The 20,619-nt window shown below is 41.6% G+C and overlaps 1 protein-coding gene across 1 annotated transcript in view; it reads left to right on the top strand.

Moving 5' to 3' along the window:
- The window catches only part of LOC101858186 (ATP-dependent RNA helicase DEAH12, chloroplastic), a 19,384-nt gene extending 1,589 nt beyond the window's left edge, over positions 1 to 17,795 (top strand). The window contains exon 2 of the mRNA XM_005099789.3: positions 9,329 to 17,795. Coding sequence (XP_005099846.1) covers positions 9,575 to 15,901 — 6,327 coding nt within the window. The 5' untranslated portion in view covers positions 9,329 to 9,574 and the 3' untranslated portion in view covers positions 15,902 to 17,795. The remainder of the gene's footprint in view (positions 1 to 9,328) is intronic.
- Positions 17,796 to 20,619: the final 2,824 nt, after the last annotated feature.

Here is a 20,619-nt window from a genome sequence, read left to right as displayed (position 1 = left end):
AAATTTCAAACCGAATTAGGCTTCAAATCCTCAAATTATATGGGGAAATACCCCAGCCCCCGGGCCACATATATAGACAAGTGCAGAGAAATTATAAATGAGATTAGGCTTAATTGCTAGCAATATAATAATATACTTTGAATATAGACCATCAAATATGTCATAAACTAATAATTTGGTACGGTAACAAATTTAAGTCAGAAATTATGTAATACGAATATAAAAAAGCTCTATACAGTACCTGAGCATGAGGTAAAATACGAATAGGCCTACGGGTGGAAAAACTCTTAATTATTGATCCAGTTCAGTTACTAAGATCTATTTATGTAGCTTTGCAATTTTGAAAGCTACCATTTCGTTTCTGGCATATGTGGATACGGGCTAGACTAAGGGGTACCAGTAAAACCTGGAAACTCAATTCTGTTATACTTGTTATAGGCTGTTGCTCTGCTTTGGAACGGCAGGTGCCTGATCAATGAGTTCAAAATTAATTAAGATGTTAAAAATGGAAAGGTTTTTTTCACTATTTATATAAGCCATATATTTGATTTCTGCTTCATAAATTTCATTAATGATTTAACAAAGTGAGGTATCATCAATAGATTATTGCATTGAACATAAATGGAAAACAAATACGCACGTACGTGACGTGGAGTCAGTTAAAAACTAAATCTGCGAGACCACTAAATTTCCTTTGGTTTAGCCATGTTTTCAGTTTAGAAATGGTTGCTAAAATAGAATGAAAACAATTAGGAATTTTATTTTCTTCAGTTTTCAGATTGTGATTAGTTTAACGGAGCTCCTGAACATGTAGATGGTTTTTGTGGAATAATGTACATTACATAACTCTTCTGTTATAACTGTTAGGTAACGTATCGGGATTTAGACAGTATCTTTCTTCTACTCGGTAGTCACTTTTGGGTTATAGTGTACTAGAAGACAAGAATAAAACAAAGAGCCTTTTCAGACGTGCGTTTCTTCACCTTCTCTCTCTATCTCATCTGTTTGTATCCACAAACCGAACTATATTACATGGTGGCAGCGGTTGAAAACGGTATATTATATATCTAAGTGTCATTTTTAAACTTTTTAAATCATGGCTGAACAAGACACGGATGTTAACGTTCATCAGGCGGTGAAACAACAGTTTATCGCCGCGTGTCTCTACCCCCGCCGAAGTCCTTTGATGGGAAGGCAGAATCGTGGCCTCGTTGGAGACAACGTTTCAGCAGGTTTCGTTCATTCACGGGTCTACTGAACAAGTCACAGCCAGAGCAGGTCAGTACTCTACTGTACACTATGGGGAAGGTAGCCGACGACATCCTCACGACTTTGTCAATCAAGGAAAGCACCGCTACATACACAGAAGTGATAGAGGCGTTTGACACTCACTTTGATGCACGCAAAAATATCATTTTCGCTTATGCAAAATTCAACAAACACACTTAGTTACCGGGAGATAGTGTCGATATATTCATCCAAGGCTTGCACAGGCTCGCAGATGACTCCAGCTTTGGAGTCCTCAAAGATGAGCTCATAAGAGACAGAATAGTTGTCGGAGTAAGGGACGATGACCTGTCCAAGCAGCCCCAATTGAAGCTCATACTCACCCTCAGTGAGGCTATACAAATAAGCCGACAAGCTGAAGTACGTGATGAAAGCCAGACACTCGTACGACCTCGAGTTGAGCTAGTCACAACAAAACCACACAACATGCGTAGTGCGTCGAGTGCTTCAAGTTCAAGGCCTCCGCACAAACCACACACTCCACACAGGTTCCAAGAGACCTTGTGGATACTGTGGTCGCCTCCCTAGCCACAAACGAGACGCCTGCCCTGCCAAGTCTGCAGTATGTGGTTCCTGTGGCAAGAGAGGCCACTATAAAGCATTTTGCCGTAGTCACCCTAAAGTTCAGGAAGTATCAGTCAACTCCTACCACGTAGCTGAGGCCCCAGACTTTTTAGGTTACATCACTGTGAACGAAGTCGACAGCCCAGATGAGTGGTCTGCTATCATTAAGTTGAATTCCGTCCCAACAAAATTCAAGCTTGATACTGGTGCTGCGATCTCTGTCATCGGAGACAGAAGTGTGGACACAAGTCAACCTCTCAATAGCTGCGGCAAAATTGTAAAAGGCCCTGGTGACACACCTCTGTCTACTCTTGGCACCTTTGAGGCTGATCTAAAGTTTAAAGAAAAAGCCATGAAGGAGACAATATTCGCTGTAAAAGACCAACCACATGCCCTACTCAGCAGGTCAGCATGTGTAAAGCTGGGTCTCATTGCCAGACTCAATGCAGTCCACGAGACATCTTCTGATTTCAAACGAGAGTTCCCTGATGTCTTCAAAGGACTACGACAACTGAAAGACCCTTACACGATCAAGCTACAAGAAAGCGCTGATCCTGTGCGCTTGTACACAGCACGAAAAGTAGCCCACCCTCTACTGCCAAAAGTCAAGACCGAAATTGACCGAATGTTGGCTGAAGGCGTGATCTCACCCGTAACTGAGCTCACAGAATGGTGTTCCGGCATGGTTGTTGTGCCAAAGAGAAACGACTCAGTTAGAATATGCGTGGACCTCACCAGTCTAAACAAGGCAGTGAGACGAGAAGTTCATCCTTTGGCAACCGTAGACGAACAGCTTGCCAAGCTTGCAGGGTCTACAATATTCACTAAGCTGGATGCGACGAGCGGATTCTGGCAAATCCCTCTCGATCCAGACTCCAGAAGGTACACTACCTTCATAACACCGTTTGGGAGATTCTGCTTTAACCGTCTTTCCTTTGGCATATCCCCAGCCCCAGAAATCTTCCAAAGGAAAATGTGTAACATTGTGGACGGCCTTCCAGGTGTCATTTGTCACATAGATAACATTCTCATTCATGCACCTGATCAGGACACTCACAATAAGCGAGTTAGACTAGTCCTGAAGCGTCCCCAGAGAGCTAAGATCACTCTAAACGACAAGTGTGAATTTTCACAACCGTCAATCAAGTTTCTCGGGCACATAGGGAACAACACAGGCCTCAAGGTAGATCCAGCAAAAGTGGACGCCATTCAAAAGTTCCCTCAACCCAAGAACGTCCCTGAGTTACAACGCTTTCTGGGTACGGTGAACCAGATGGCAAAATTCTCTCCTAACTTAGCTACTGCAACTGAACCTTTGCGAGCATTGCTAAAAAAGACTCATTGTGGACCTGGGGAGAACATCAAGAGGCATCTTTTCAATGCACCAAAGATGGCCTCACCACAACACCAATACTGGCACACTACTCGCCTGACCGGGAGACTATCGTTGCTGCAGATGCTTCCATGTCTGGCCTCGGGGCACTATTTCTACAGATATAAGATGATGGTTCTCGCAGACCTGTCAGCTACATCTCACGAGCTCTGACAGATGCAGAAAAGAACTACGCAGTCATCGAGAAGGAAGCCCTTGCAGCTACATGGGCATCAGAACGTTTCAGTGAATACATCCTTGGCAAGCAGTATACACTGGAGACTGATCACAAACCCTTGGTCCCTCTCCTCTCTACCAAGGAACTCCACAAAATGCCACAAAGGATCCACCGATTCCGTCTGAGGCTGATGCGCTTTTCCCCAAATGTGATGCATGTTTCAGGAAAGCATCAGATCACTGCGGACGCACTTTCTCGTGCTCCGACAAATCTGCCATCAACTGCTGAAGCACTCTTCGTTGACGAAGTGACAGACTTCGCACAACAGGCTATTGACAGCCTCTCTGCTTCACCACAGAGAATTCAAAATATCGTCTCACAGCAGAAGAGCGACCCAGAAACGTCGGAAGTCCGGAAATACTGTACTAGAGGCTGGCCAGGATACATGCCTGAAAATCCACTTCTGAAACTGTACTAGACTAATCGTCACCATATCAGCATTGTGGATGATATCTTTTTATTTGAGACCGGCTTGTCATTCCACGGGATTTGAGAATGGACATTCTCAGTCGACTCCACGAAAGCCATCTTGGGATCACGAAGTGCCTAGCTCTTGCTCAAACTTCAGTCTGGTGGCCCAACATCACCAGTCAGATCGAGGACATGGTGAACAAGTGCAACACCTGTGCAAAACGTCGACCTGTCCAGAAGGAAACTCTGCTCCCTTCCTCATTACCAGACCGACCTTAGTCTCGATTGGCCATGGATCTGTTTGACCTGAAAGGTCAGAATTACATCGTCATGGTCGACTATTACTCTCGTTGGGTAGAGTTACGCTTACTCGAAAAGCTCAACTGCGTATTCGTTATCAATAAACTCAAGTCCATCTTTGCCACTCACGGCATCCCAGAGTCAGTCGTGTCCGACAGTGGCCCTCAGTTCTCTAGAGCCAGCTTCCAAGCTTTTGCAAAAGAGTTTGGTTTCATTCACATCACCAGCTCAGCTCTCCGAGATATCCCCAGAGCAATGGTGAGGCAGAAAGAGCAGTGCAAACAGTGAAGCTTCTCCTCAAGAAAGCCGACGATTCGTACGCTGCCCTTCTGCTATACCGGGCTACTCCTTTACAAAACGGGTATGCCCCAAGTGAGCTCCTCTTGGGAAGGAAACTCCAAAGCAAAGTCCCCATTATGCAGGACAACTTACATCCAAGTTCTGTTGACCTACCCTCTTTTCGTCAAAGGGAGGAGAAGAGGAAAGAGATCATGCGTTTGCAATACTACAAGAGACACGGTGCCAAATTTCTTCCAGAACTTTGCCCCGGTGATTCTGTCCACATTCGAGACCTAGGCCGACCGGGCATCGTTAACAACAGACACCCCAATCCGCGCTCCTACACAGTGACCACTGAAAAAAGGAGAACCGTCCGTGGCAACAGAAGTAATCTCGTGGCTACCCCAGAGCCCACAACAACACAAGAGCCCGGAGACAACACACCGTCTTCGACACAGCAACCTGACACCCCAAGCCCTGCCCGGGAGTCAGCGCAAACGCCGGCGGCCCCAGCGCAGACACCACGTGTCAGCCGATACGGCAGAGAAATCAGAGTACCAATGAGACCAGACCTGTGCCTGTGACCCAGTGACAGTATGACCTAGCTCTGTGCTTTAAATTCAAATCCAAGTCTCAAGAACTCATTAATTAAGTGTTGTGAACAAGTGAAACTTATAGAGATCTATTATAATAGATGATCAAGCACTGGGACAATAACTTCGGGGGGAGATGTGGAATAATGTACATTACATAACTTTTCTGTTATAAATGCTAGGTAACGTATCGGGATTTGGACAGTATCTTTCTTCTACTCAGTCGTCACTTTTCGGTTACAGTGTACTAGAATGAATAAAACAAAGAGCCTTTTCAGACGTGCGTTTCTTCACTCTCTCTCTATCTGTTTGTACCCACAAACCGAACAATATTACAATTTTCAAATCAGATGTGTTCTTATTCCATTCTAGGCCAAAATCATAATATGAGTAATTAAGGTAGGTTTATTATAAGAAGTAATGATTACATGTATTGTGGTGCAGTTTGCTATTGTGTGTATTGTGGTGCAGTTTGCTATTGTGTGTATTGTGGTGCACTTTGCTATTGTGTGTATTGTGGTGCAGTTTGCTATTGTGTGTATTGTGGTGCAGTAATTGTTATTGTTATTATTATTATGGTGCAGCGCCAGTTTGTACTCCTGATAATAACAACAACAAAAGTTAAAAATCGCACCATTTATTTAAGTGCAGTGGTCATTTGAGTTTGCAAAGTCCTAGCCAATAGCAAAATTCCAAAGAGAGAATTTTGAAAAAAAAATCTCCCAACTTTCTTTATATGAGATCTTGTTAACTGTTGAAGGAAACCACTAATGAGGTTGAAGTGAAAGATATCACAACAAGAGAGATACAATAACGACGGATAGGTCGAATACAGAAGACTCGAAATCACGCATGCGTCAAAATGTGCCTGCGGTCCCATTTTTTCCCTTCTTTATCTTTGTAAGATATCCCTCGAACTACGGATACGTCGAACTGCTGAGGCCGGTCCCAATAAATTTGATCTATCCAGTTGTACTGTATGTATAATAGTTGTTAGATCTTTGCTGCTGCTTCCACTGCGACCAGGGGCGGTTTGTTAACTGGGCAAGACCGGCGGAGCAGGTCAAATTTTTGTGAGCTGGACTGCTGACAAGAGATTTACTGCTGATGATGATTTTCATTCAGTTTTAAGTAAATCCAAACAAACATGTTTCAACATTCAAGAAGCACCTTGCCGATTTGAAGGCGCTCAAACAGACTAGTGGGATTCACTGCTGTTTTGTCGCGTTACACTGCCTCATTCCTTCACGTTTGTTTATTGCTCGTAACTTTAAATCGTCTCTCGTCACGCCGACGCCGTCACGTCGCGGAACTTCGTACGAGGACAAACCGAACACGCGCGCTCAGCGATGACGTCAGTCCCCTGGACAAATCCATCGACTGCCCTCAGTCAGAGCGAATATAGCATCCCTTAATTGCCAAATTGGCCTTTGTGCTGCTTACAAAATTAAGAATGAGACTGTCTTGAGCAGCACAGACAAATGTATTATTTTATCAGCAATACATGTATTTATCATTCAGCCTTACTCTAACTATTATCAGAACATTTATTGTCAACATGGCTCTAATCTCTTTTGTTCATTGAATCTTTGGCCACCTATAGTTCCGGTTTGGTATTTATTCATCGCGTTCTCCCCACTAATAACTTATCTGGCCCATATGAGTCTTTCCAGCGAAAAGAGGAATCGTCTAGTGAAGATATAATATATAAAGAGAATTATAAGGAGGAGCGATAGGCAGGCACTTGGCTGGCAGAGTCTGGGCCGAAAACAGTAAGGCCTACCCCGACCCTTCCCTCCCCCTTTCCATCGTCACCCCAGCAAGACACCAAGTTCTATAATTAGTATTAGCATTTGACACACTTCCCCACTTTGTTACATCACAGTGTTCTGTTCTGAGAACTGAGAAGTGCAATGAAGAACGTTTGATTATACATTGTATAATGATTGGAAACTGTTGTGTGCTATCCTTGTCCAGCTTTGTTCTAGTATCTGATTGTAGACTTGATCTGCATGGGACAGCGTCACTGGTACAGTATTAATTGACTTTTTGTCATCATACACTTTCAGTTTGTTTTCTAGCATAGTCTGTGCCGATCAAGTCAGTTTCTATTAATCTCAGTAACTTCCATTATACATTATTCCTAATATTGTTTCTTGACACTACAATATTTTAGCTCTTTCACATTATATTATACGGTTTACACTGATGTGTGTGACTGGGGGAGGGGGTGGGGAAGGCGAAAGTATGGGTATAAAATTAGGAGAGAGAGAGAGAGAGAGAGAGAGAGAGAGAGAGAAAGAGAGAGAGACAGAGAGAGAGAGAGGGAGAGAGAGAGAGAGCGAGAGAGAGAGAGAGAGAGAGAGAGAGAGGAGAGAGAGAGAAAGAGAATGTGTGTGCGTAAGTGTGTGTGTGTGTGTGTGTTTGTGTGTGTGTGTGTGTGTGTGTGTGTGTGTGTGTGTGTGTGTGTGTGTGTGTTGTGAAGGAAGGGGTGGGGGAGGGAGAAAGAGTCGATGTGAATGACGGCCGGTCAATTCTATAAACCACGAACCGCCACCGACTGTGACAATGATACACATAGTTATCAACACACAATGCATCATGATCTTGTAAGTTTTGAATTCATCATTAATGCAAAATAACACACGAGGAGACAACATGCTCACTAGCTGAACTTTGCATGAGGGCTGGAACTAGTCAGAGTGTTTAATTGTAGTCTAGTGGACAGATTACACATACATATTTTATTCATTCATTTATAGTACCAGAGAGTTCATAATTTATTAGCCTTGCCAAGGCTTTATACTTCAAGTACTGTATACATGTACTTTAGTAGGCTGTCACATTCTGCCGTTTAGAAATTTAATTTCCCCATACTGTCTCTGACATCTGTATATTACTATCGTTCTATTAATTTTTTATAATATCATAATAATTATTATAAATATTTTTGTATTTGTCCGTGAGTGGTGTTGAGATATATGGGCATACAGGTATGAAGTGAATAAGAGAGCTTATATTGTTTTTAAATTGAATGAAAATGTTACATGCATACTTTTCATTAATAGGCCTACAGAATTTATGGTGGAAGTTATGAAAGTGTGAGGGGTGTAAATTTGAAAAAGTGAAACGAATCGTGGCTAAAAGTGGAGTAACATTTTTGTAAGAAAGTGTTGAAACTGTAACTTAGAAAAGACATAATATAGAATTTTGCTTTCTCTACAGTTTAGTGCCAGCTGTGATTTATAAAAGGACATTCTTGAACTTGTACCTTGAATTCAGCATTGTGTCTTCCTGGCATATTTTTAATCTCGAATTATTGTACAGATAGTTCAGACCATTTGATATGATACCAACAAATCTAAGCAATCTGCTGAGCTCAACTTCGAATTTATAATTTAAAAAATATCTGTTTTAAGGTGTTCCCTATTGATGTTTTTCTCCAAGAGTTTTAAAACTTTTTTTCTTCTGATATTCAGATGCGTAGAACCTAACTCCTCATCTTCAAGTTAGTGGATCAGGACGAAAGACTTGCACACCTGTACACTATGTTTGTTACGGACACTTTGGCAGGGGGTAATATGAGAAGAGTAGGAGGGTTACATTATGTCACAAATTGTTAAAATCAGATTTTTAAAATTAAAAGCCTGCACTTGCAGAAGAATGCTGAAGTTGAAGAAGGAGGATGTGAAATCTGTCGAGGGGCTGTTGGTACATTGCACTTTCTAATCATTAAAGACTAACTCGAGAGTTGAGAAAAACAAGCCTTCCCAAACTGGTTACTCTATATTGAAGGAAATTCTGAATCATACTTTATCTAAAATGGAAGGACCTCTGATCAGCGGAAATCTTTAAAGAGAACCTCAGGAAATTTAAGGCCTACGTAACCTCTAAAATATGAGTAACATAGTCTCTTTCCAAATGGACCCCCCCTCCATCTTCCTTTACCTGAACATCAGTTTGGCTACACTGTGGAAATATCCAATACAGAATGCAAAAGAAGATGAGCGAAAAAGCAAAAATACTTGCTCTGTCGTTTTCTTTTAAATCTTACAAGAGAGTCATAATGTTTCCCCAAATCTCAGTGGCTCGCTTTTCCAACATTCTTGAGCTTTAAAGTCATTTCATACGATTCCTGCTGATTGCTTTTTTTCCACGGGGGCACAGACATTTTTTTACCTCTTGGATCTTCCTAGCTTTGTAAGCTCAAGAGTTTTATTAACAAGGAAGGCTTACATCAAAGGTTTTAATGCACTGTTTTATCGTACTTCTGTTTATTTTCAGGTTATCTCTGGCCATCTTCTGACAAAAATAAATGGACCAAAGGCACCAAGGAGGCAGCGCTGTGTTATGAAATCAAAGGAAAATAGATCATGTGTTATTAGCGAATGTTATGTCTACATTACACAGTAAACATTTTATGACAAAAGACCGATGCACACTGTTTGTTTCTGAGAGTATGAGACTGATTTTGGAGTAGTGCCAAATTATGCTCCAGAGACTTATGAGACTTCCAGAAAGAAAGTGGTAATGGAAAAGAATAACAAAGACCCCAGGGTGTTTTACAGAAATGCCTTTCGTGGAAGGGGAAGAGGTCAGAATGCAAGTCACAGAGGTGGACGAGGAGGGCCATCATACGGTGCTGCTGGTCTTTATGAAGAACTAGGAGAAGACCAGAGTGTAAATCACCCAAGAGGAGTATGGAGAGGAGGAGGAAGGGGAGGAGGAGGAAGAGGGAGAGGAGGAAGATTTGATCAGGCTGGTTTTTGTCTAGATGTAGGGCCTGATGACTTTGGAAGATTGTCAAGGGGACAAAGAAGAAGAGAATGGGGTTCGTTTGATGAGATGGAACCAACTGGAGAACAAAGCTGGGCTAGAGACCATTGGAAGGAAATAGGATTGGGACCATTTGTCAAGGCTGGCCCCTACCAGGAAGAAGGATGGGGTGGAAGTAGAAGTTTTGCAAAGGGAACAGGACAAGGTAGGGATGGCATTGACCCAAGGGGACGAGGACAGGGATCATCTGACGGAAATTTCCGATGTCAAGAGAGACGGAATAGTCAACCCTACTGCAGAAGTTATTCAAAAAGTACAAAATCTGCAGAATATGCTGTACGCCATGATGAGGCTCCACCCCGTTCTGCCTACATTTCTCAGAAAGTCGGTCGGTCTCGCTCGTCTTTGGCTCCACCTGCTACAGCCCAAAACCTCTCCAAAGCTTCCGCCAGAGACAAGGAATGTATTACACAGAAGAGAGGAAAATGGAGAGGAAAGTCCAATGATAAAAAGTGCAAGGACGATGGTTTTGTTGGTGGTCAGAGTCAGAGTTGTGTGGACCTTTCCACTGTGAGGCAGAGGCAGAATCTTGAGGGATGTCGGAGAACATCGAAAGTGAAAGATAGTGAGCCAAACAGCTCTCAGAGGATGAAGACAGAAGCTAGTTTGCGAGTCAAAGACTCTTTTACAGATGCAGAAAGTGTCAAGAATGTTATCTTAGAAAACTTTTCAAAAAGGGAAAACTTGGAACTGGAATTTGTGGAAGACAGTATCGTGTCTACAAGAGAACGCACAGCATGTTCTGTTATACTTTACCACAGAGAAAATCTATCTGGAGGGTCTGTATTTGCAGAGTTATGCAAAACAATGAAAGATAAAGTGAACACTGAAGTCACATATTATATTTCACGTACTTACAAAGAAGGTAGCGTCAAGAACACTGACTTTGTAAATGAAGAGAGTGATTATTCGGACGCCTCACAGAGCGCAAAGACTGTAAATTGTAAGAATAAGAAACGAAGAAGCCGAGGGACAAGTAAAGTGAATGCAAAAGGGGATGTCAATACTGATACTTCTTCACAGAACAAAAGTGGACCTCCAGCTAAACCTGTGCCATCTCCTGTACCGACCACTCTGAGTATTCGTATTGAGAAAAGCTTCAAGGATACTGACGCTGTCCGACAATATCTCCTTGAAAAAATTGAAAAGAAGAAGTATTCTTTTGAAATTGTACCGAACAGCATTAATATTCGCAAGTTTCAAACTTATTGTGAATTGAAAATGCCCAGTAAAGCTGCTGCTGAGAGGTTAAGGAACCTACTGAATGGCTGCAAAGAAGTGAAAATTTTTAATGGCAATAAGATAAAGAAAGCTATAAGTGATGCTCAGAGAAACAGTATGAAGCGGGATATTCAGAGAGAATCAGCTTTGATTTTTTCTCATCTTACACAGCATGACGAGAAAATCAAGAAGTTTGAAGACTCCATAGTTAACTTGGAACGAAAATCTGGCAAGCATCTTTCATGCAGAAGTGAAAGTGAAATTTTGGTTTTGAAAGACAAACTGGAAGAAGCAGTGCACCAGAAAGACACATTCCAGGAACAATGTACTAAGATGATTAGCCTGTTAGAAGATCTCAGTACATCAACAATGTTTTGTGAAGATCAGTGGACTAAGCTGCTTCGTTCTATTAGCATTGAGTGTAAGAGGCTGTCAAATGCCCTGCCTATGTATGCTCGCAAGAATGACATTCTGGATGTGATCTCTGCCAACAAAGTCTCTGTCGTGCTCGGGGAGACTGGCTCAGGAAAAAGTACACAGATGGCTCAATATATATATGAGTCGGACATTAATGCAGAAGGTATGATTGTTTGCACACAGCCAAGGAAGATAACTGCCCGCACTCTCGCTGAAAGGGTTGCTTTTGAACTTACGAGCACAGTTGGGAATCTGGTTGGGTACATAACAGGTGCTCAAAAATGTATTGGGCCTATGACAAAGATTGTCTTTACCACAGATCATTCGTTGCTCAATGAGTTCCTGAAAGACCCTGATCTGCGCGCCTACTCTTGCATCATAGTTGACGAGGCTCATGAACGAAGTATTTACACAGACATTTTGCTGGGCATGATCAAATCCTGTTCAGAACGGCGGCCTGAGTTGAAAGTTATCATTACTTCTGCTACTATCAATCCAGAGATTTTCATCAACTACTTTCCAAACAAGCCAACTTTGCTTCAAGTCTCCGGGAGGACTTTTCCTGTCAACGTGGTTTACGAGAGTGCAGATGAAACCCAAGATTTTGACAACATAGAAGAAAAGGCAGTGTCCAAAGTTGTGAGTATCCATAAGAGTAAGGTACCAGGAGACATCCTTGTATTTCTGACGTCAGCTGTTGAAATAATGCGTTGCTGTGAAGAAACTAAAAAGAGACTGAAAGATCCTGAGAAGTATCAATGTTTACCTCTTCATGGTCAGCTTCCCGCAGAAGAGCAACAGGAAGTTTTCAAACAGCTTGATGTCGGGGTGAGGAAGATTGTCTTTGCAACAAACTGTGCAGAGACCTCAGTGACGATTGATGGAATCAAATTTGTCATTGACCCAGGCGTAGCCAAAGAGATGAAGTATGACCCCAAGAAAAACATCAGCCTTTTGGGAACTCACATTATTAGCCAGAGCTCAGCCAATCAGAGAAAAGGAAGAGCTGGTCGCACTGCCAGTGGCACCTGTTACCGCCTGTACACTGAGAAAAGCTTTCTTACCTTGGCAACCAGCTCTGAACCAGAGATTCTTCGTGTTCATTTAGGACAGGCTGTTTTAAAACTGGCAGAACTGGGTGTTAATGCCAGAAGCTATGACTTTGTGGAGCCACCAAGCAGAGAAGCTCTTGACACTGCTGTCAGCACTCTGAGAGAAATTGGTGCTTTGCTGGATGATAGCATTACTGAAACTGGTCGGTTTATCTCTAGATTACCCTTTGATCCTGGGCAAGGACTATTGGTGTTCCTTGGACACAAGGACCATTTACTGTACGATGCTGTTGTAATTGCCGCGTTACTCAGCAATGGCTCAGACATATTTTACAGGGGACTCACTGACGTGGAGGAGCAGAATTCAGCAAGGAATAAAAATCAGTTTGCTTCCCAGTTTGGAGATCCTTTCACCTGGTTCAACGTTTACAAAGAATGGTCCTCTGCTCCAAAGAAACAGCAGTCAGCATGGTGTAAGGAGCACAGCGTCGACAACAAGGTGATGAACTACACAAGGCAATGTGTCAGAGATGTTGCCGATGTTTTGCGTAAAGAGCACAGGATTCACATGGAAGAAAACTTCTCAGACTCAGAGACAGCTGTAGACCGCTTGAGGAAGATGGTCTTCACAGCAAACCTGTCAATGGTTGGCCATTTTCTGGGTCATCAACGGGCTGGTTACTATGCCACCGGGATTCAGCGCCAAGTGCATTTTCATCCTTCGTCTTCTTTAATGAGTCAAAATGCATATCCAGAATGGATTGTATACTCACAGTTTGTCAAGTCGTCTCGAGACTTTATCAAAGGCATCACTGTCATCGATGAGGCATGGGTTCAGGAAGCTGTGAATGAAAAACAGTTGGCGATTGATATTGCTGAGGTCAAAGGAAAGCAATCACGCCTTGTTCACAGAGAGGAAGCTGGAAAAATTGTCTTCAGGGCTCTGGTCGGGCCACGCTTTCAAAATCTGATGGTTCTGGAGGACTGCTTTGTGAAGGTTGGGATGGAAACTGTAGTTGTAGAAGCACACCGTGATCTCGGAACTGTAGATGTTTTTTCATCTAGCCCTCGCAACCAAAATGTCATCAGAATGTTCAACAGCTACAAGGAGATGACTCTTCAGGAACTGCAAAGTCGAGAGCAGGAATTTTCTGTAAATAAATCATCTAAGAACGAGCAAGGTGGGTGCAGAGTGATGCTTGGACAAGGTGCTGAGGTGAAATTAGTTCTTATGCCCGGACAAAGCACTAAAGTCTTGATAAAAAATGCTCCTGACACAAGCACTGTGGAAGATGTAAGGGACAAATTCTCTGTATATGGTGAAATAAAGGATTGTTTCCGTTTCAAATGTGAAGATCCTTGGGGTCTGATTCGATTTGCTACCTGTTCAGAAGCAGAGAAAGCTGCGAATGAAACCAAGGATCATGAAGTGCACACTGCAGTGTTGTTGAAAACTGATGGGCAAAGGCAGCAGAAGGCGCCCCAGTTTCAGGCTCGTCTTTCTTGGTGCAGACGACCTGTGAAAGGAAGAGGCACAGCATTCATCAAATGCCAGCCCGATGTGAAAAGGTGTCTTCTTTTTCAACCAATACTACTGAATTTGAGAACATGTACAATCAAAGAGAGTAACAAAGGTGAGGATTTGGTTGTCTTCAATACAGGGAACACTTCAGAAGATATTATCAAAGACAAAATTTTGGAGCTACTGAGACAGAGAGGTGAGATTCATAAAAGTCTGGAGCATGAAATTCGTGTTTTTGTTGTTCGGGAAAATATAGTTGCTCCAACGGAAGAAGAAATGAGTATGCTAGAAACTGCAGTGCTCAGTGAGTTTGACATGCACCTCCAGTCTCGCTGGGACACATGCACTGTTGACTTGAAACATCCAAGAGATAAAGACATCAAACAAATTGGCTTTGTATATTTCAACAACCCAGTGTCTGGCTTCCGCGCATGTCAGCGTCTACAAGGCATCCTCAGTATGGATGGTCGACCAGTAGAAATTAGCCCCAAACTGAAGACAAGTATCCATATTCCACGCAAGATTATGGAAGCCAGCAAGCTCCGATTTGATGACCACATTCAAGGCTTGACAAGAAATAAAGAGACTGAAGTGACAATTGTGCCTCTAAAGCAAGGAGATTTCCGGTTAGACATTTCTTCACCGAAGGCCGAGTGCATTGCTCTGGCCAGAGAAGTCTTTCAGACTGAGCTAGAGGGAGATGTTATTGAGTGTGGGAGGTCAGCACTACGTGAATGTCTCCTCTCACGGCAGGGACTCCAGGAAGTTCACAAAGTGGAGGAATCAGCTGATGTGCTCATTGTTGTTAATCAAAGAGAAAAACAGCTGCACTTATATGGTCAGGACGAAAAAATGAGCAAGGCGAAAATGGACCTAAACACATATCTGAGCAGACTGGCTGATGGGAGAGAAGAATGCATTAACCTGAAAGCCAAAACTCGCCCTCCAGGTTTAATGAAAGCACTGCTGCTCAAATACGGACATACACTGGACGGACTTCAGAATGAGTTCCAACTAAACAGTGTTAAAATTGACTTTAAACTTCAGAAAATCTCCCTTGTAGGGAAAGATGAAGCTTTGAGAAACTGTACTATGAGCATTGAAGAACTTTCCAAAGATCTTGCTGAGCGCTCAAATGCACAGTCTGATACGGAGTTGCCCGACTGTGTGGTGTGCATGTGTCCAGTGGAGACCAGCTCTGATCTGTATCGCCTGGAGGGATGTGGACATGGGTATTGCACGGTGTGCATCAAGCTTCAGGTCAGTGTGTCGGTGCAGGACAAGCAGTTCCCTATGTCCTGTGCTCACGAGGGATGTGGCCAACTGCTGGTTTGGAAAGACATTGATTTTTTCCTCAAAAAGAAATGGATAGCAGGAGACAAACTTGCTCAGATGGCTCTGAATGCTTATGTAGAGCAACAGCCTGACAAATACAAGTTTTGCTCCACTCCAAACTGCCCTGTTGTGTATGAAGTGACGCATGAGCCACAAGGTTGTGTGTTCACCTGTCCGTCGTGTTACGCCAGCGTCTGTTCTTCTTGCAACAAGGCTTCCCATGCAGGACTTACTTGTGAGATGGCAAAGAGCTTGAGTAATGCGGAGAAAGAACTGGAACGTTGGACAAAAGAAAACCCTGAGAAACGCAAAATCTGCCCTGGATGTAGGGGCCCGGTTGAAAAGATTTACGGCTGCAACAAAATGCACTGCTCGTGTTGCAGGGTTATCTTTTGCTGGTTGTGTCTGAAACGCTTTCCAACGGAAACACTTTGCTATGCTCACCTCAGGTCTGCACATGGAGGAATTTTCTAACAGAAGAAAACCAGATATGTCTCTTGTTTGTTTCCGCAATTGTCAAGCTTAACACATCTTGTATTGACTTGTTCATTTGCTTATCTTTACTTGAAGTTGAAAACCTTTCTCCGCCTGCTGACTTTGAGAAGTTGATTTTTCTGTTTGTAGCCTTATTTTTTTCTGAAGACTTTTGCCACAAAGTGATTTGATTGTTATTCTTGTGATTTTCTTGTTTACAATGTGTGCTTGAAAGATTTTTTTTGGTCTTTTTCAGATGTTGCATGATTGTGGTTATTCTAAGTGTAAATAAAATGCTAATGCTCTTTATTGTGCTTTCTAAAGACATGAGTTTATTGACTACCTGGTACATCAGTTTTTCTGCTTGGATGTTGCATTTGAGAGACAAGGTCGAAGTTGCCCACCTTCTATGATCTTTAATGTGGTGAGGGGGATGTAAAGTGATTACATTTTTTTCTTAAATCTTGATGTACAGAAATTTATTAGTTTTATGAAGCCTGTTACATAACTGTTTTGTTTCTGTCTCAGAAAAGTGAAAACAAGATATCAGTGTATTTCTCTGTACATTTACTGTTTTACTTGTTTGTGCCTCCTGTTTGTACTGACGGTTCTAAAAACCTTTCATGACATTACTTTCTCTGAGCTAAAAAAAACATCATTCAGGTGATTTTGCCAAATTTGCGATAATCAAGTTCTATTGTTCGTATGTCTTTCTTTTTATCAGCGCTTATTGGTTTTTGCTGTACCACCACGATTCACTTTGTTTATTTATACTTATATTGGTACTAAACTTTACTTTCAGTAGTGTTCGAAAAGTTATACTACGGATGGGCTCAATAGTGCAAAACCTTTGTTGTACCTGTTGTATGTTATTGCTATTCTCTGTTTTTGGCCTTAATTGTATCTGTGGCGTATTAATGATGACTGTAAGGATGATGATGAGGTATTACGGAGTACATGTACTCAAAATCAAATGCATTCCAGTGTATTATACAGTGGAGCTGCTTAAACTGCAATTTACGGAACCGTCAGATTTTCTTTGATTTAGCTGGGTTTTCAGTTTAGAGATATTGTTCAAACAAAGAGAAAATAAATGATGATTTTATTTTCTTTCCATTTACCGCTGCTTTAGGATAAACTGTGTTTGGTTTAAGCGGACTACACTGTAATACATGTATGTACTGTGAACATTTTCGTGTCCTACAGATTAGGGGCGGAGAGAACAATTGCCCCACAGTAAAACAGCAAAAGGTCGAACCCTTTAATGTGTTCAAAACCATACAATGTATTGCTGGGTAAGTGCCATACTTCGAAATGACCTGTGTGCGTCTACAAAGGAGTTGGGTTTTCAGTTCATACAACCAACCAATATCCAACTCCCTTTCACCTTCTCCTTTCTTTCTAACTACTTCTTTGGTCCGTGTAGTGGGACAAATGTCCTAGTTGGAAGGAGGGAAAAGTATATACATACAATGTATGTGTGTGTATAATTAATATTATATATATATATGTATTAAATATATATGTATGTATATGTAAAACACGCATCAACACATCCACTCGAACACACACATCATTGTATATCAATGAGATGTAGCTATATTTGCTATCAAAATTAGTAGGGCTACTGTTTTATTTAAATTCATAAATCCTCTGTTCGAACATTGGATAAAGTGTCTTCTCTTTTGATGCCATTACTTGGTTGTGATATTTATTTCCTTGTTATGTACCCTGATGATTCCCAGGGAATGTTTCTGTGATGACGTGAAAGTGGATTGATGCTGTTTGATGTTCCATGCACAACTGTTGGTTTGTTTTCCAAAAAGTGTATTCCAAACATTTGTTATTTTGGTTCTGGACAGACTTTGATTAATAAATACATCATCGTGATGTGTGAAAGTATTCAACTTTAATCGCCCCCCCCCCTTCCCCCACCAAGGCAATGCTACTGACTGAAGTTGTCTTTAGGCCATTTCCGAAGGGGGGATATTAACATGTTCTTATTTTACTTATGCGGAGCAGAATTGTAAATGGGCTGATTTATCAGTGTCATGCTCATACTGTGCCGGAACAACATACATGTAGGGGAAACTGCTGCTTTTTCTTTCCTCATCCTTACCTTCGTCATTTTTCCTCTCCATTTTTTGTATGTTTGTCATTCTCTTGTGAACTGCTCTTTCCGGGGTGCCTTGATGATAGTTGAAGCAGACTTTGTGCTGTTGAGGCTAGACTCCTGATTCCCCATTTAGACTTCTCTGTTGACACCCACCCCTTGGCACTCATATGACCTTATGCAGGTGCGAGTGTTAGAGGTGTTATTGGTGAGTAACATACATCATGTACGAAGAAAAGGAGAAGAGATATAAGGACGATAGGTGTCTGATAAGAAAGAAAGAGCAGGCCTCACCAGAGCACATTCCAGTCACCCACCTATATTCAACATTGAGTTAAATTTCTGTTTAAAAGGACAATTTATTTTTCTTGTAATAAAGAGGAGAACAGGCCAGGCCCCCTCACACTAAAACACATACAGTGCAGCCTCTCAATAACGACTTTCGATATATATATATATATATATATATATATATATATATATATATATATATATATATATATATATATATATATATATCTTCCCTGTAAGTTTCTAAACGCGTAAGTCCGTTGAGGCAAATTTTACAGGAGAGACAAAAAACGTAATAAATAGTAAAAACAGAATGCAAATGTACTGCTCTTTCTACATATCGTAAAGAATACTTCTATGTATACAACTTTCAATGTGAAAATTCTTTTGTTTTTGAACATTAATCATAAAACAGACTTACGTGTTTAGAGACTCTAAATTTCAAACATTTAAACGCGTAAATCGAACCCGTTGACTTGTGTAATAAATTGGAGAAGAAAGTTTGTAAGCTCTACTCGCGTAAGTCTGCGGCAGGTAGCCGTGGTTAGCCATACCCGTGTAGAGCTTTCATTATTTTAACATGTGGCTTGTGAATCATTGGCTTACTTGTTTACAGCACGAATCTTTCAGTTTATTTATTAGAAAAACTATGCAAAGGACTTTGAAGAAATAAGGCAGATTGGTTTCATAGATTATAGGTGCATTTAACTTTGCAAGTAATATTGATTGATCGAATTAATTGGTATATTAACTATACGTCTGGTTGATATCATTCTTATTTCCCAGTCCTTTCACACTTACAACACCAATCGACTGTAGGTCTATTATTAGTAAGAGGATTATGACGAAAGACTACAGAAGAAAACCCTTAGAATGACAAAGTGTAGCTTGTGTGAGAAGTAGCAAAGGAGCAGCCTTCCAATCACCCAACAAATTACGAAAAGGAGCCAGTTAATTCTTTCAAGAACATTTTCAACTGTATTATAGTAATGCTGTAACTGTAACACATGATGTAATATAACAGAGCATTTTACATAATCAAAAACACATCAATTCAATATCACCGAGTAGAAATTTAAAATGATTCCATATTGTATCATTCAACCTCCCCCGAAAGAAAAAATCCCTAAGAAGACTTATTCAAGTTCATGATCCAGAACTATATAAAACAAAGAACTGCCTGAAAAAACAATTATCTAACCAGTATTCGTAGCTTTGAGAAGGAAAAGGTGGTGCTGGATTGGACATGTCCTTAGAATGGACCCAAATGTCACTCCCAGGGTAGCCAGAGGAACAAAAAAAAAAGGGGGCCGCCCGCCGGAGACCCGGCGAAGGAGCATTGAACAGGAGATAAAGTCCAAGGGATGGTCATGGGGACAGATCAAGAGATTGGCCTTAGACAGGGAGAGATAGCGTTCCACCGTTTAAGCCTTATGGGCTGCGCAAGCACCCTCAAGATAACAAGAAGAAAATTTATATAATAATTGTATACAAAATTGATTGCTTTGATAAAGTGTGTTGTTGAGGACATTCCCGATTCAGTCTTGTTTCAACTTGTCATAAAATGCCCAACATTCCGATGATATTACTGATTTTGGTGCTTGCAAATGTTTGAATTTGACATTTGAGATGCTCCTGCTGGCATAAAACAGCTTCTTGGGAGTGGCAATCAGTGTTGTAGACTGATTTCTTTTCTCTGGAAACTCTGACCATTCGTCCCCGAATCCAAGGTTATAGAGTATTTTTCTATCAAGCAGGTATTTCAGAGCCCTGATGTCAGTAACTGTAGCATCCCCAGCTTTCTTTCATGGACGGATGCAACTGAGGGTGTTCACAGAATCAAAGTTTGAGAAGAACGTGTGAGTTAAATACTTCACAGAGTGCGGATATGGCTTTCTTCGGGCTTCTTCAATTAATCGAACATAGTCGATAGGAAGGAAAATCTTCTTATTCTTGATTCGTCTTTCGATAACGCGGTGGACGTTATCCACCTCCATCATCGTGTGGCCCCTCTCAAGTATTTTCTGCTCTACTTCCTTGTCATGCATCTCAGAGAACCTGGAAAGAGCAGTGGCTAATGTTTTGTTTCTGTTCTGGAAAGTACATCCATCGGAATAGATGATGTACCTATCAAAAGACAGATCACTTTCCAGGTAATCCACAAAAGCAAAACTGACTGTAGATCCACAGTAATGACCTTTGTTGTGTCCTTATTTTGGACCATTTCCTCTTCTGCTGCCATCTCTTGCTGTGCCCTTTCTTTCTTTTGCCCATGAGACAGATAAATCTTCTTCGACATTGCCTTCATCAGAGA

The sequence above is a fragment of the Aplysia californica genome, unplaced genomic scaffold (genome assembly GCF_000002075.1).
Source record: "Aplysia californica isolate F4 #8 unplaced genomic scaffold, AplCal3.0 scaffold00225, whole genome shotgun sequence".
NCBI classification, from domain to species: domain Eukaryota; kingdom Metazoa; phylum Mollusca; class Gastropoda; order Aplysiida; family Aplysiidae; genus Aplysia; species Aplysia californica.
The sequence above is the reverse complement of the archived record's forward strand: the minus strand, read 5'-3'. Positions and strand labels throughout refer to the sequence as shown.